Here is a 17,958-nt window from a genome sequence, read left to right on the forward strand (position 1 = left end):
CAGTGTGGATTTTTTGGCACCTTTCTCAAATATGGGGTGGCTGTATTTGTAGCTTACTAATTAGATGTTCTGTGTTGTATCATTGATCCATGTGTTTGTAGGTCAATACAAGGATGCTTTCACTACCGTGGCTCGGTAACTAGCTTTCCATCTGGTATGGTAATCCTTCCAGGTTACTTCTTACTACTTAGGAATATCTTGGCTATCTTTAGCCTTATGTAGTTCCATGTATATTTTAGGAGTTTTTGTGGGTGGTAGAGTTTGTTTTGTTTTGTTGGGGTGTGTGTGCGTGTGTGTGTGTGTGTGTGTGTGTGTGTGTTTCTGTTACAAAGAATGGAATGGAGACTTTGACCGAGTTTACATCATTTTGTAAATTGCTTTGGTAGGATGGGTATTGTCACAATATTAATTCTACCAATTCATGAGTTTGAGAGGATATTCCTCTTTTTAGTATCTTCTTCAATCTCTTTCTTCTGATTAAAAATTTTGCATGTAGATGTCTTTTAGCTCCCTTGTTGTGGTAAATATTATTTAGGGGTTTCTGCCCCACTATAGATTATTTAGTTCCCAAATAAAAGACATGAAACCTTTATATTTATAATAAGCCTTAAAACCACTAGAGCTAGGATGATATCAACCCTCTATGCTATTTCTGTTTAGTTCTGTCAATAACCTTGACTTGTTATTAACTTCTTGTTGTAACTTGTCATGTTCTTCCTAGGCTGCTCCTACTCCAATTGGCCAGCCCTTATGGACATGTTCCTTCATGATCCACCTACACGATGGCATCTTCTTCTTTCTGTCTCCTCTCTTCTCTCCTCCCTGGTAGCCTCTGCCTCAGACCCGAAGCCTGGGAACCGAAGCCCTGCCTCTATCTTCTGTCCAGGTATAGGCAACTTTATTCAACCTAATTTTAAATTAGGGAGCAAGGTGCTTAGCATCATTTGTTGTGCGTGAGAATCTTGTCATCCCTGGAGGCAACCAGACCTTGGGGGCCAGTATTTAGCCTTAGGATACATAGCAACAGACCAAACTTCAACACTTCCTTGTTAGGTTTACTCCTAGATTGTGTTTTAGATGTTATTATGAATTAGACTGCTTCCACATGTCTTTCTCAGCCTGCTTAATATTGATATTCAGAAAGACCATTGATTTTTGTTAATTGATAGGTGTCCTACTGATTTGGGGAAATTGTTGGTTATTTAATGAAGCTTTCTGGTAAAGACTTTGATGATTTCACAAAATCACAAAATTGTCTTCAAATGGGGAAAAATGACTTTTCTTCTTCGTTAAACTAAGCCATTAGATATATACACACACAAAAGAAAATTGTGAAAGGAGAGACAATGACACACCAATTGTCTTATAAAATTGTTTTATTTTAGTCTATGTAAACTTCTTTCTCAGGCATGGTACCAAAGTGACTTGCTTACAGGGAATTATAATTTGGCGTAAACATAATTAACAAAACAAGTATTTCTCTATTGTACAGCAGAATGATCTAAAACATATTTATAGGCTACATTATTCAAAGCAGGTAATTAGACTTACTGACAAAGCAACTTTCCTACTTAAGCCTTTCGATAGGAGGAAAACTACAGCTAAGAGATGTTCTCCTCGGAATCTTACAGAGCAGTTGGGATGTTTAGTTTCCTCCACACAGAGCCACCAGGATTTTTTCATAGTCTCCTTTAGTTTCATCCTGTTGGTGCAAAAAGAGAATATATACGGCATGCTGCAAAATCATGATGAATGCAAGAGATTTTAATTGTAGAAGTAGCATGGGATCTGTTGAGTCGTTACAAAGCTAGTCATGCATTACAGTGTACAATAAAGCTATATTATAAAATCTAAATTAAATGTTCTCCGGAGGAGAACCAGAACAAAATCTACTCTGAAATAATTGTTGTATATTAGAACAAGTTATCCTAAATATTAATATATTATATAATTAATTGAAGTGTTTTATAATTTGATACCCCACATAAGAAAATACCTGAATCACTCGACAAAAGGAGTAAAAGCTATAGGTCTATAATGTTCTCATTTAAACTTCGTTTATTTTAATTATCAGGTACAAATAATGTGAATATAAATTAAATCTTTCTATAGGATCAGCCTCCTTGACTTCTCGTAATGTGTTATTTTCTAATATCATAATACATGACTTGAATATATATTTTGAACATTTCATACAAAAATATAAAGTACAAGTAAAACACTGAAAATTAATTTTAGCACCAAACTTATAATCCTTCAATTTTAACTACAAAATAAATCAAGACAACTATCAATAGTGCCAGGAACTCTTAAATATTCCAGAATTATTTATGCACAAAAGACTAGACATTTCTATATGGTTGAAAATGTACTTAGTTTTTTGGTTGTCTAGATTTAATTATGTAAAGTTTAATTTATTTATGAATCATTCATTCTAAGAAGCTTGACTATTATTATATATACCGTCTATAGCTGTAGCATATCACATTAGCTCTAATCTTGGAAAATTTTGCATAAAGAACTTTCTTTTATGAGGTGCCATTATAGAAAATACAACATACCAGGATGGCTTGGCAGAGAGAGATTCCGTACTTCTTCTGGTAAAATACTTTGATTTCATTCATGTCGATTTCAGAACGGGAGACCATAATCCTGATCAATGTCTTATGGCGAGTTCCAGCACCCTATGTAGACAGATCATAATTTCATGACATGTAGGAAAGCACTCAACGAAGGTACTGGGTCTCAAACTTGATGGCCAGTGTTTTTATTTGCTGAGTTATATCATTGGCCTGAACTTAAGGTTTTAGATTATATCCCAAAAAGCACTAATGACTTCTGAAACTTGGCGCATATCTCCTTATTTCTTACCCAGACATTTGCCATTACTTATATTAATATTACACAGAAAAGAAAACAGTTAGCATGGGGGACAGAGGGAAAATTCATTAATATTCAAGTATATTGATTGTGTCTGCCTGAATTGATAAAAATGAGAAACATGCATATCATTTCACAGAGCTCCTCAATTGGTCAAGTTGTTAGCTCTTTCCATGGCTATCTCTGTCTCTTAAGGCTCCCATATACATGGGTTACAAAGGGAAGAGCTTGTCATAACTCCTATCTTCACATTACAGAATACAAGTGCTGGGGCAATCTCCTTTACGGCAACCTCCTTGCTTGATGATGTAAAAATGAAATGGTCCGAGTATCTCAGATGCATCTCAATACCACCTTAGACTTCTCTAACCTCGGTCGATGTGGGTTATTAAAAATCACACGTAAAAAGGGAATTGTACCACTCTTCTCTTGGTGATTTGGGTGTTAAGTAAATTGTAAATCACCTATAAACTTCTTGCTAGCTCACCTCATAATCATATTTACATATACCTTTTCTAAAAGTGCACCGAATCCAACAAGCTTATTCTAACGCAGTAGCGTGCTTCCCTTCAAAATTGAATAAAACAGTAATTTTCTGCAAAGGAAATATATGTAATGCAATTTTCAAGCAAAAAGCTCTCTGCTCTTCTATTTGCAGGTGATTTCTCCTTTAAATAAAGTCTCTAAGCAGAGCAGTACCTTCATGGCTTCATACAGTTTCTCAGCAAAGAAAGCTGGAGTGCTGGTGGCACACTTCACTGTAAGAGATGCAAATTTCAGTTGAAATATTCATCACAAAATCAACATACATATTTAAAGACTAGAAAATAATTTTGTAAAATGAGTTCTGTCCCTCTGCCTAATGTAGGATGTTTAGTTTATTAGAAGACAGAGTCACTTTCCCCAAAGTGGTTTTCACCATTCTTTTTCTAGTCAATATTCAGTAGAGACTCTACCCTGAATATACTCTCCTCTCTGTGGGCATGGGGAAACCAGTATAAAGGTCAGGCTTCTTAGCTTCTTAGAAATTCACAACCATGGCCCACCTAAGCTGTGTATGTCTCTGGGAGACATGTAAAAGATTCATATTTTTAGAAATTAACCGACACCTACTAAATTAGTGTGTCCAGGACTTGCTCAAGACTATACAAGTGATTACACAAGAAATTCAATCTGTTTCTCTTGGTGACCATCCATAGTGACCCAAGAGGTGTGTCCTGCTCACAGGGGGTTCAAAATAAACAGGGGTTCAAAATGTATTCTGTGTATCCATATCTTAAAGAACATCTGTTTCATTAAAAAGACTTTCTTAAGCCAAGCAGGGTAGAGTAAAGCTTTAATCCAGACACTTGGGAAGCAAAGGCAGGAGGATCCTTGTCAGCTCAAGGCCAACTTGTCTACAGAGTGAGTTACAGTTACAGAACAGACAGGACTGTTACATAAAGAATCCCTGCCTCAAAGAAAGAAAGAAAGAAAGAAAGAAAGAAAGAAAGAAAGAAAGAAAGAAAGAAAGAAAGAAAGGCAAAGCCTTCCAGTTTATTATTTCATCATCAGACTTACATATTGCCTCGCAGTGAACATAGAGGCAGAGATGTATCATCTCAGGAATTCTTTTCTGATATTATTTTTTATAGAGCAGCAGTGAAATGCAAGTGCATCAGTTCAGGTTTGAAGCTTCGCCTGTGCTACATACCAATGGTTGTGAGGCACTTCTCAATGTCACCCTTCAGTTCCAGATCCAGGGCTTTGTTCATGTCATGTTGACTGTACTTTCTATAATTCTGAAACACTGAATGGGAGACTGAAGTTAAGATTTGTGCAAAGCATCCTGTCTACTAGTAGACTTTAGCAAAATCAGGCTAACCGACTCAAGGGTCCTTTGGGTACACTGAACTCACGTGTTGGAATACAATAATGAACTTTGCATTGCTGTTCTTACACTCTGCCTTCCCAAAAGATTCAGAGACTATGTCTTAGCTCTGAATCATTGGGAATTTGGAGATTTTTTGCTCTCTCTTGTTTCTGGACCAACTACACATTCTTCCCTTCATTTAGATCCTCTGGGTGTCTGTCTTTCTTTCTTTCTTTCTTTCTCTCTTTCTTTCTTTCTTTCTTTCTTTCTTTCTTTCCTTCCTTCCTTCCCTCCTCCTCCTCCTCCTTCTTCTTCTCCTTCTCCTTCTCCTTTTCCTACTTCTCCTTTTCCTTCTTATTAGTATTAGTATTATCTCATATGTCATTCTTTTACTTATATACCTTGCCATACTATTCCAAAACTTTGGATGAATAGAAACAGTGAAAATAAGTTATGTTCCCCACTCCAAAACGGGAAAGTAAGCTCTCAGTGGTGTGAATGGTTAGCATATCAAAGCTGACCAACAGGCATACAGCAATAAGTGGGCAGCATCACTAAAGCCATTTGATAGGGAAATACCCTTTCTTTCTTCCCTCTCACTTGTCCTCCATAAACACCATGTGATCTTCTCTAAACACAATCCATAAAAACTAATTTCTTGTTACCTTTCCGAAGATGAGGATAGCTTCTTGTGGTCAAAATTGTATTGAACACATTCACGTCTGTCCCCTTTCTCCTTTCTCCAGCTTCATACAAAGCCTGTTAAGAAATGGATAAGTAACTATGCACTGAAGGACATACACATAAAAGTGTTACATTTAACAAAGGCCATATAGGCAATTACTCTGTACTCGGTACAATCAGACTAGGCAGAGTTGGCCTTTCTTGAAAGTGAGGACAGGGCAATAAAATGAGTAGTATCTCTCAAGGTGTTTTATAAACATGAAAAACTGAGGCTATGTTTTCAGAATATCTTTTTGCTTAGTTAATTGTTTTAAAATTCTTCTCTGTATAAGGCAACTCAAGGGATTCTTAAAACAGACTTGTTTTTTTTCTATTCTCTATTACTCAAAGAAATTATTAGCAAGTAGTATAAATAAATCAAAAATCCAACTGCTGCCTGGGTCTTGCATTTCCCCTCTCTATCTACACATTTATTTGCTCCGGAAGATATTTCATATTGATACTATGATTTTTGTACTGAAATTTCAACTCTGAAATTTGAAAGCTGTACAGTCTTAGAAAATAATTTAAATACAATTATTCTCCTTTGTAAAGAAAAGTAATGATCCTTGTCATTTTTGTTACAAGTATGTTCTACAAAGTCTAAAATATTAATTCCTATCACAATCCTGAGTCATACTAACCATGTAGTCTCTGTAAATAAGTATAAAGGAAATTTCTGGAAATTGAAAGATATTTACAAATATAAATAAAAGTAATTTTATTACAGGCAATTACGCATCATTAGTTTTTATATGTTTGCACAGTTTCTGTTAAAACAAAATGTTCAATGTGTTTCTTGGTTTCACTTTACTCAGCAATAATTCCCTTTCCGAGCTGAGCATAACAATGATTGATTTTAGTCCCAACAACTGAGGGAGGAGGAAAGAAGGTTTTAAATTACACTGCCCACCAAGAGGTTGGGCTTACATATAGTTATGTTTTTATATATAGTTATGTTCTTACACTCTAATGTAAAAACTTGGAGTGTTTTCAACACAACAGTTATTGGGAAAAACAAATGTTATTTAAGTCATCGTTGGTTTTCTGAATAATAAGATCAATTGGAAGCAAAAAGACTGTATTTTCTATCCCTGGGCTACATGAATCTGTGTCTAATTAAATGAAAAGTATGGAGCCATTGGCTTCTCAGAGGACCCGAGATCTGCTTCCACATAAAGAGTAAGAAGGTAGGAACGTCCTTACTTACCCTGGCATCTGTATCAGCCAGATCTTGATTCACACTCATATCCTCACAGCGATCACCCTGAAAAAAATACACCGATATATTGTAAGACTTTCCTGTAGGATGTAATCACATGATACGCTTGATTCTCTTAAAATCAGACAATAACCTTGGAAGAAAACGAGTGAAAAAAGTGTCTATCCTCTCCAGTAATGTTGCACTGAGGAACACATAGCAGAGCAAGTTCGTGTGAGCTCACTTAGACATGCTTCTTAAAACACCCAAACCCACAGAAGCATACAGTACATTGGTGATGGACAGAGATAATAGGGTGGGGAACACAGGTCTGGAGGATACTAAGGAAAGGGCATGGTCTCTAATAAACAGGAGCACACTGGGGCGTTACTAAACAGTAAGGGAAATGTCATCTGTATCGTAGTCGATGTTTTTAAGTGACCAGAAGATAAACTTTAAATGTCTCAACTAAAAAAGTGGTAGGAAGTTAGAATACAGAAACATTATTTTATGCCATTAATTGTACAGCATATATATCAAAATATCACACTGTTCCCTCAAACACATACAAGTATGGTTTGTCAATTAAGCAGTATTAAATTTTAAGAAAGAGTTTCTCATTCCTAGAAAATGATCCCAACTCTAACAACTCTAAGTAAAGACATTTCCAGAGCAATTAAGCTATACCTTGGCGAGAGCAAGCAAGGCATTACGAAAGTCTCCAGATGTGTCTGAAGTGATGTCTTTGGCCAGATCTCTTTTCAGCTCTAGGAAGAAAGAAAAATAACTTTTGTAATCAATTCTTTAAAAATAATGATGCAAATAACAACTAATACCTTACATAGTTGTCCCAGTTTATTGGTTTCAAGGTTGAATGACTCGTGTTATGTATTTCTGGTGACTCTATTCATATCACATGTAAATCATGTTACACGTGTTTTATGAGAATGGAAAAATGAGAGCAACTGAAATGTTAAGACTATAAAATACTTGTCTACAGATCAATAAACAAAAGCTGAGCAATACTGTGTATGAAAATTCAGTCACACATAGTTTCTAACAAGAAGGAATTGCTAAACACACATTACCAAATCATTTTGAAACATACTATGTCACAATTTAATTGCTAGAATGAATAGAGCAACATTTAAAAGGAAAAGGGGTCAGTACTTGCCGGAACACTGGCTACTTATTGACATTTGATATGTATGTTACATGTTTCAATGGCATGTATATAGGAAGCTATTTAAAACTCACTTCTATACACATCCATTTACTTATCAAATGTACTGCTTTAATGAAAAAACTGCCTGAATTTATAATGAAATAGATACGGTGCCTTAAGCTGTTAAGTCTTTAGGATCATGTGGAAATGTGAATATCTACCTTTATAAAGTTTGTTTCATCAAACAGATTAAGGACTGGACTCTTGAATTATTACTGACAAATGGCTATAAGGCAAGCATCAGTTCTCCGGTAAGAACTGCAGAAAATGGGGTTGAAAACTTTCTTCCTCTGACTCATGTGCTAAATTGAGAGCAGTGTGCAAAATGCTGCCTCATGCATGATCTGGTAAGAGAATCAAGTAGAAAGATTCTTTACAAAGCCACACATCAGTTTAACAAAACAAAAACTGCCACCAGCTCAGAGGAACATGAAAATCACCAGAAACCAGAGGAGCTCCACAATGCTCAGTGAAGAATGAATCATTGACTAAAAGCCTCACAAAGGGGCTGGAGAGATGGCTCAGTGGTTAAGAGCACTGACTGCTCACCTATAAGTCCTGAGTTCAATTCCCAGCAACTGGGAGATATAACTATTTAAAAACAATCTCCCACAATGGATTAAAAAGATGATCAGAAAGTGTCCTGATCAGAAGTGTTTATTCTAATTATTCAGCCTTTTCAAAATAAAAGACTCTGGGTAGTTCAGAACAGTAGAGATTTTTTAGAAAGCTATGTAAGTCCAATAATGTTCTGAATTCAATTCTCTTTATAGCCATTTGTGCTAATTGGCTCTGGAAGACATTTTCTGTTAAGGTGCAAGTTGTAGGTGGGTTGGGTTGGGGCACATGTTCTCTCACTGCCACCACACCCTGCACTCCAGGGATAATTGCACAGAGCTGGAAGGGACCATTTTAGAATGTAGACTTTTTCTAAATCATACACAATCACCACCCATAGCTGACTTTCAAAATGTATATCTATCTGATTTCCTGTCCAACCCAGGCACTCAAACACTGGGCCTGACCTTCTCTGTAGACTCTATTAATCTCTCTGATTTGCTGGTTAGATCTTGTTGTCAAAATCTCAATGAGAGTGTCCTCATCTGTTCCAAGTCCCTGAAATTAAAGAAAAGAAAAGAAATACATTTAAAGTTTTTTTTTATACTCAATTCATTTTGTCCACACAGTTTGCTGTAATTTGTCATTTGGAGAAATTTGTCTGTATTTTTAAAAACTTATAAAGTCTTTCTTAAGCAAAATAGGTTTATGTTCAGTATTTAGGATGAAAGGAAAAAAGACATACATTTGATTTATGCATTGTAAAAGCATAAAAAACGTTAGTTCCAATAGTTATTTTTTTTCATGTATCTACTGATTGATTCATTAAATGATTAAGTTGCTCGGTCATTGAATTCTGACTGATCTTGAAGCAGATAATGAAGCCTCAGTCATAGTAACATTCAGATCTGTGCTGCACAATTTTTTTTAGGAAAGTTGTTTTTCACGAAAAGAATAATTTAGGGGGTTGGTAGAAAGGCTCAGCTGTTAAAAGCACTTATTCATGCAGAGGACCCTGATTCAATCCCTCTCATCCACATAATGGCTCACAACCACCCATAACTCTAAACACTAGAGGATCAAATGCCCTCTTCTGACCAAGAGTGCCAGGCACACGGGTGATATATAGACATGGATACAGTCAAGTAAAACATCCGTTCAAATAAATCATCTTAAAAACTGCCGGAGCCTGGAGATGGGGTTGGTGAGAAAACTTTACCTTCATGGCAGCACGGAGTTCATCTGCATCAAACTGAGCTGGGGTCTTGAGCATAGCCAAAACAACCTCCTCCAGGTGGCCTGTAAGGGCTTTTTTCAAGGTTTCATCCAGGGGCTGGAAAAACCAAAGAATCGTGAGTTCCTAACAGTCTTGTACCTTATGACACATCTCACTTCCATTTTTTTTTTAAATTGCACCCAGTTAAAAACAAACTATCTATGGTCCCACGAGAGATATAAAGCTCACTTCCAACATGGAGTTGCATAAAATATTTAGATTTCTTCATAAAGCAGCTCATTCTAGTTTTAGTGACATAGCAAAAAAAAAAAGCACTACAATAAGCACACATTCTTTGTGTCTCCATAGTAACTGTGATGCCTATTTCGCTTAAACTGATGGCTTGCCTCCACCATCAAACTTCTCTGAAAAGCCTTATGGCAAGATGGCCAATGCTTGAACTGAGTAAATTTGCTAAAAAGTGATCCTATTGCACCAAAGGAGACAAATCTTGTGATTCCCACTTCTGAGGTAATGGGCTAATGGTGTTTAATATAGAAAGAGCTGGGGACTGTGATTCAGAAGCACATTGAAACACGAACATGAGCAAACTGAACATGGAGTTCATCACTCTCCTTACCTTCCCAGTCTCCTGTAGGTATGCTGCCTTGATCTGCTGGCGCTGAGCATTGGTTCTCTTGGTAAGAATGTCAATGATGGTTGCCTCATCCACACCTAGAAATAAAAGATTTTAAAAGGCTTTAACATCCGTTCTCTCAATCACGAGCAACTGGCAGAAAGCGATTCGTTATCAAGGCGGTACTCAGGGCGTATTCATAGCAAAGCTGGGAAAGAGAATTGCATCAGCCGAGAAAATGATCAAGTGCCTCAGCATGTATCAAACTGGAGAACATAAGCCAACACCTCATCCATTTGAATGGAAAACGAAAAGCTAATTAATGGTTTCTGGCACTGCCGATACACATTCAAACCCTCAATGTGATCGCCGATGCTCATTTAAGCATTGATTTCTATTAGAAACAGGCTGGTAAGGACATCTGTTATAGCAACAGAGATTCCAAACTTTCCTAAGTCCTGAAAGGAAGGACATCTTACTCTTTGGAGGCAGAGTCTAACTCCACAGCATATGGAACCCTCCTGCCTCGGCCTCTCTAGAACTGATGTTGTAGGTAAGAACCATTGCAGCTGACTAAATTTTTTTTATGTCCCCAGCGTAAGACTGCATCACTCCAGTTTGTTTCCCAATAACTGTTCAACATTTCTGTGAAATGTCCAGGAGGAGATTCTTCTATGAAAATATACTCACCTTTAACCATGATAGCTTTGTGCAAGGCAGCAACATCCGAGGACGGGTTGAAGGAAGGGTAGGGGCTCACTGCTGATCCAGGACCACCTTTGTATGATTTTACAGCTTGCTATGGTGTGCAAGAAACATGAATTAATCTTCATTCATTCATTCATTCACTCACTCATGTGTTTATCTGTTTTAACATGGTAACTACTTCATAATATTTAGACTACTTACAACATATTCCTGCTCTTGCTTTTCAATATAGCAGGCCTGCTTGAGGAATTCTGACACCATTGACATTTTTAATAAAGTATCTGGAAAGAAAATGAATTGGCACTTTTATATAATAAAATCAATACCCACGAACACTTCCCTTTACACTTGAGACACTACAACAGAAAGCAAACTTCCCCTTATTCATCCTGTCTTTGGTGCATCACAAAATGTGCAGTGTTTATATTTTTTAAAGACTATTGTTACTATTAAAATGAAACTCACAGCCTCTACTCAGAAATGAACCATTCTCTTGGTCATTCTAGTACTGCCTTCTAAGGTCCAGAGACTTATAGCATGTAAGTATAGGGTCTAAGGAGAAGAACTGTTGACCACTTCTCTGATCTAAATCTACAAACCCCCCAGAGATGTTTAGCAAGGAAAATGCAAAAGCTTTGATATGTCTTCCTTTGCCTCAGGGAATCTAAAGCTGGTCTGTGCTTTCTGGTTGAAAGCACAAAGGCTAAGGAAACTTCCCATTAAAGTGCTGCTTCAAGAGAGGCTTTCTTGAAATAAGTCAAAACAAGTCTGGTAGAAAGCTTCAGAGAAAAAAATAGAGGGAAGGTTTGTCATATTTAAGAGGCAGCCTAAAGTTTGCTAGATGAGGAAATGATTATAGAAGTGGCAGCAAGGCATTTACATGTATGTCCACAGCTCAGGGTAACATCATTCTGTGTGTGAATGGGAAGGGTGATCCCATTTGTATTTTAGGAGAAACATCTTTTTTACACCTTGGAGAATCACAGGAAAGGGTGAGGACAAAGGCGAGACCACTTAGTATGTCATGCAAGCATCTGTGTGGGCTCTATCCAGGTCTGTGCCGAAGGCATGTCTAAAGAAAACATACTTTCTTCTGTGACGTAAAACAATCTGGAACCATCTACAGGACTGAATCAACTTAAAACTCTATGCATTTCTTTCTCGCAAAATGCAACTTCCTTCCCTTTCTTCTCCTTTCTTTCTTTTTCCCTTTCTTTTTTTTTCATTGTTTGGTGTAAAATTATATGAATAGATAACTGCCTTCACATTTCTTCCCATTTGAGCAGTTTAAACATTATTCTTGTATGCGTACACACAAATAGAAAAGGATTATTTTATCATTGTTTTGCCTGTTCTAACAAGAAACATTTGAGCGGTGCTGCAGTATGCATACATTTTTGGCAACTATCATAAAGGGTGTCTCAAATTGCCTGCATAGCTTGCAGCCTAGTGATGTTTGCATTCAGTGGGACAAAATCTTTTTGAAACTTAAAATATGCTAACGATTGGTCTGTTTTCTTCACCAACACAAAATACCATCGATGATTCCTTTTGTCAAGGTCCATATTTTTTTTTTGAAGCTGGTGTTCATCCTCTACACTTATTTATCTCTGACACCCTCTGGAAATTGCTCGATGAATGCCTTTGAGGGAGGGTGGAAAGATAATCTCTGGGATTTCAGTTCATGGTATGTAGCCATCAAACTTAGGAAGAGTAAAATTCGTAAAGCTGTCCCTTACTAGCATGTCCAGATAAAAGTGTTTCTGCCTCTCTCTCTGCTAGAAGAATGATTAATTTTCAAGTAATAAAATTAAATACCAGAGGCAAATAATACTCGAAACAGAAACAGTCCGCACCTAACGATGGAGCTTGCTCAAATTGCTATTCTGTCGTTTGCGTGAAGAGCATTCGCCAAAGTACTGTGTTCATTCCCACACCAATGCCTTCACAGCTATCCCCTAGGTAGACTCATGACAGGCAATCACGCATGGCATTGTACTTCCCGCTACAGTCAAATCTGGTATGATTGCTGTTGCCACACAGTATTTCACATTTTGACTGCCAAGTTGGCACACCTACAGCTTCACAGCTCTTTTAGCGAAGTTTCAGCAGTCAGAGTCGCTATCTTGATGGCCGCACCCAAGCCCTAGGAAAATGGAATCTTCAAAAGGAACGATCTGATCATTTGCTTTAAAAACAAAAAAAAATCAGTACTCTTGTTTTCAGTTAAGACAGAAAAAACGTTCTTCAAGCTGGAGGAGAGTCTAAAATCAGAGGTGAGTATGGCGACTGCATACTGATCTTAGGACGTTTATGAAAGTCCCGCACTTTCACGGTTTTAGAGCTATTTAAAATAGCTGCACAGTGCACAAGTTTCTTCCCGAAAACCGAGAAAGCTTAATGAAATACGACTCCGTTAATTATATGGTGCAACAGAACAAGAAGCGGTAGGTTGAGCAACGTACTTGACAAGAGTGTCTTTAGAGAAGACGGCTTTGAACGTGCATCAGAATTCTGAGCATCCTCATCCCAGCCTGCTATGTGCACAGGCCAGAACAAGGGTCCAGAAAAGCAAAGCTTACAGAACAGAACAGTCCCCATGGATGTCAGCAGAAAAAAATGCCTTCGAGAGTCAGCTTCTAACCCTTAGCCAAGTTTAAGGACTGCAAAAGGATGTCTTTTGCTCCAAAGAACATTTATTTTATCACAGCCTGCTAAGTGCCAAAGATATTAACCTTCATTAACAGAGCGGCTTACATGTGAAGCACTGTTCAGACCGCACCGGCAGAATCAGGCAGAGTCATAGCTGAACTTCTCTCCCTACTTAGCACTTAGATTCTTCACGGAGACAAACTTAATTAAATGGAAGATTTTGTTTCTTCCAGCTTATTTGTTTTAATATAATATTGCTTTATCTCAACACATACTCCAATTAGTTAGCAATAAGTTTTCAATCCAAGTTAATCTCCAGGACTAAATGAGCTAATTAAAAGATAACCTACATGGAAGTTGATACTATTTCACACTTTTTCTTTATTTGACAATTTTTGCCTGTGTGAGCAGGCACTACCTATTAATTTCCCCTTATGTGTCGATTAAGTGGGAAACATCTAAGAATTAGTCTTTTTGTGGATTTATATGTCAGTCATCTTCGTGCTTTTTTTCTGAGTATCATGGAAAGTGACTTCCAGAACCTGTGTGGAAAGCAGCTGAATTTCCTGGTTTACCAACTCTTCCTGCTTTCAACATTATTTCTGTGTTAATTGCAAGGCACAAAATGAAGAAAATCTTGTTGAGTAACTTACTTATTAAGACAGCAGAGTGTCCCCAGAGACGACAGCTATGTGGCTTTTCTCCTGGTTACAGGCTAGGACCATCAGTTTCACAATGAGAGTAGCAGCAATCACTAGCCATGTTTTATTGACAAAATAATTTTGTCACCACCCTCATTATTTTATATGTGGTGTCCTTTTCAGACATCCTGCAACTAGTGTCGGTAGTCATAATATAAATGTATGCTTTCTGACCGCAAAATACTGTATATGTCTTTAAATTATTGAACAAAGAGATGAGAACAAGATCAGCACTATTTTCAATCACTTGAGATTCAGATTATGACTAGAGAATCCAATGGAGACTCCATAGTTCTCGCTGCAGCCTGAGGATATTATTTTCCCGTGTTTTTGCCTTGCGTACAGTTCTTCCTTGCATACGTGTTTTGTAAGCCCTTCCCACAACTACCCACATGAAGCAGATAATTAGACTGCTCAATGGACACATGAGAAGATAATTAGAATATACAATGACATCACTTCAAAAAGCCATTTAGCCAAAGGTGGCTCCTGGAAATTTTGCCTCAGGCTTCTGAACAGGGAGTTTCTGTTGCCTGGAATGCTCTGACCTCATCTACACCACTGTCTTTTGCCTGACTCACTGCTATTTGATGAAGACTAAGCTAAGGCTTCATCACATCTCCCTGATGCTTTCACTGCTACTCAGCTCTGTACTGGGGGACCTTTGAAAGCATCTTGTCTCTACCCATCCGATAGCCTCATGCCATTATGCATTAGGTCTTCGTGTTGGGATCTAACCCTCCAGCAGTCTTCCCAGAAGACACGGACCATTTCCTTGGCATCTGCATTACCTCATGAAGTACCTGGAATTCTGCATATCCATAAGTATTATGAATTATTACTAAATAAACAAAAAACCTTATTAAATAACCAAACAGCACATAGGGAAACAGCTCAAATTAAACCAACAAATCTGACCCATAATGATAATATTTTAAACCAAAGAATCATGGTGCTGTAGGCCTTCTCTCTTTTTGTTTTCCTTTAACCATAAATTTGACTTCACAAAAAAACAAGAAACTTCTTCAGGCCATTTTAATTTGTAAAATGAGAATGGTAAAATAGTCTTTAGATCCATTCTACCTCTAAATCACCTATCTTACATTTCACCTTGAGTCCAAAGAGGAGATAACCTAAAGGAAAAAGGTGTTAGATAGATTGGATGCTTAATTATTCTGCTCAATGTGTGCAAATTTGGAGGGAAAAGACTTTGAGAATTGTTCATGGTTCATCACTAAAGATCCATAGGATTTCTTTTTTTTTTTTTTCTTTTCTTTTTTTTTTTTTTTTTTTTTTGGTGTTGTTCTGACTTTAAATGTGTAACAATCTAGAGGGCACTAAGTCAGCCTGTCCAGCTGATGTTGTGTTCAGAGATCAACGCTGTAGAAGTTTTTGATGGAGAAAGTATTTTAACAAGCATCTGACTTTTGCTGGTTCCTTAAGAGTGTTGCTATAGTCTCAAGAGCAGTGGTCTCATATGAGGTATGGAGGAAGTGTAGGTGTGTTTTCTGGGCTCTGGTAACCGCAGAATTTCTGAAATGAGGAAGAGGCCATTTCAGAATCAGGAAACCAGCATTTTACCACATTCGAATCAGCTGAAGCAGGCCTGAGCTGCAGCTGGCAAAGCCCAGGTCCCTGCACCGTATTACGGGCATTGATTTCTCAGGATTCGAACAACTGAGGGATCTATGGCAGGAAGAAGCACATTTTTAATTGGCACGCATAAAATCAGAAGATAAAACGTTTCATTAACAGCTTTATGTGAGCTAAGAGAAGCGTCCGTGAGGGCACATTTGTAATAAGCTGAGTGTGTAGTTAGGGGTCACTCTGCTCTCATTTTTGCAATTTGATCCAGCTTTAAGTTTATTATTTTTTGTTTGTCTGTTTCTATGGTTTTTTTGGTTTTCCTAGGAATTATCTCCTTGTCTTATGTGTCCTCAAGATGTCACTAGGGAGAAGAGTTTCTGTAGGGCCCCTCGGGCATTCCGTGGGATGATTTATCTGACCTCACCCTGGAAAAATCTGCTTTCCACTTAGGTTTTCAAACGCTCACCAGAAAAGCCTGCCTATGACACAGAGATTACAGGGAGGGAATGTGGCCACTCCCTGTTTAAATGAGTCGAGCAAGCGGGCCATCTTAAACGATGAGTAAACATAACATTGATTCAAAACGTTAATTAAAAGGGGCATGGAGATCATGCTGAGGCTGGGATTCATTTAGTTTTAACAAAGAAAAATATTTCTAGCTACGAAAGCCTTCTATTTTGAAGAGTTCTTGAGAATTTTCCACTTCTGGTTTCTCTGAGACCTCACATGCCTCCCACAACAGCACTGGACTCACACAGAACTCACAGCTCTTTGAAAAGCCTTTCCAAAGAGGAGGAAAGAAACCCCTCTCTCTAAGTTTGCCGGAGCCCCCTTTCTCTTTCCTCCTTTAGTAACTCAACACCAGGACAGTAAGCTTGCCAGTTAGGGAACGCATTTCTTAGTTAAGAAAGGAAAAACTTTATAGTTTGCAACATCTACATTACAATTACACACAGTATAATTTTGCAGCAAGATTTACTGAGACATATTAAATGCACGAAGTCATACATCCTGTTGTTGAATTCAGCCTTCAACAGCACTTCCTTATGAAGCCCCAGGCGAAGCAAGCCAGAAGTTCTTACCCGATTTTGTAGTTTCTACAGAAAACAGAACTCTGTCAAACCAAAGCTAAGCCTTACCTTTGTATTGCCTTGTCTTCCAGGGAACTGAAGAGAAGCTTTGCTCAGATGCTTTCTGACTGGAAGTGGAGGGCTGGACTCCTGATTTTATAGGATATGAACTGAAGCCACACCTAGCAACCAAAGTTAGTAACTGGCTGTCTTTGTTTGAAGAACTGGCTCAGGCCTGGTCAAAACCAAGGAGAAACAAGTCTTGCAAAACTACTCCCGGAAACAACTCAGCTACAGAAAGAAAAAGGACTCATGGATTTTCCCCCTGCCTTTCCTTTTGAGGTTTTATTCCTCCCAGGAATGGTACAGTGCAATTGAGTTTCAGCTATGTTGAGCTCCCTGCCCTATCTTAAGGAATTTACTGGAACTCCTTTAAAAATAAGCACATTAACCCCCAAAAGAGAATAAAATTAGGCACATTAAATGCAAAAAATAAAATAAAAAGCACATTAACCACAAAACTAACAAAGAAAAGGGAAAGGGGAGGGGAGGGGAGGGATTGATTTCAGCCCTAATGCTTACTACTTCAAGACTTAGAGGGATTAATTAATTACTCTGGATTCGGTATCATTTTATATGGCGAAGCTACATCACAAAGGCTCTACTTATTTCCAAGAAAGTATAGACAATTGAAATAGAACTTATTTGTAGGTTTTGAAATGATGATGTAATGAGTACTTTTCTTAGAATTCACCAGCTATGCCCCTGCCTTTCAAACAAGCCTTTGGAACTGAGGTAACTAAGGAACAGGAAACACATGAAGCTCCAGTTTTCTTCAACATTTTCAATAATCAATGCTAAAAATGCAAGTGTAATGACATTTAATGAAAACATTGGCACTAAAGAGGAGCCTCTTTTCTTAATTTTTGAATAGACTCAAACCACATA

General features: G+C 37.6%; 1 protein-coding gene across 1 annotated transcript; it reads right to left on the reverse strand.

Moving 5' to 3' along the window:
* Positions 1-1,358: 1,358 nt before the first annotated feature.
* Anxa1 (annexin A1) lies at positions 1,359-17,205 on the reverse strand. The gene is made up of 13 exons (XM_032891703.1): positions 17,080-17,205; positions 11,202-11,281; positions 10,983-11,091; positions 10,296-10,390; positions 9,659-9,772; positions 8,907-8,997; positions 7,344-7,423; positions 6,666-6,722; positions 5,398-5,491; positions 4,574-4,669; positions 3,580-3,638; positions 2,562-2,684; positions 1,359-1,702 (listed from the first exon to the last, which is right to left on the reverse strand). The coding sequence occupies exons 2-13, from the start codon at positions 11,265-11,267 to the stop codon at positions 1,646-1,648; spliced, it is 1,041 nt and encodes a 346-aa protein (XP_032747594.1). The 5' UTR covers positions 11,268-11,281; positions 17,080-17,205; the 3' UTR covers positions 1,359-1,645.
* Positions 17,206-17,958: the final 753 nt, after the last annotated feature.

Source organism: Rattus rattus, chromosome 2 (genome assembly GCF_011064425.1).
Source record: "Rattus rattus isolate New Zealand chromosome 2, Rrattus_CSIRO_v1, whole genome shotgun sequence".
NCBI lineage: Eukaryota > Metazoa > Chordata > Mammalia > Rodentia > Muridae > Rattus > Rattus rattus.

Excerpts from the sequence above, each read along its gene's own strand:
- Anxa1 (XM_032891703.1), bottom strand. The coding sequence starts at position 11,267 with ATGTCAATGGTGTCAGAATTCCTCAAGCAGGCCTGCTATATTGAAAAG. Across the intron at positions 11,092-11,201 it reads AGCAAGAGCAGGAATATGTT|CAAGCTGTAAAATCATACAA; the intron begins GTAAGTAGTCTA and ends TGCACACCATAG. Across the intron at positions 8,998-9,658 it reads AACTCCGTGCTGCCATGAAG|GGACTTGGAACAGATGAGGA; the intron begins GTAAAGTTTTCT and ends CTTTAATTTCAG.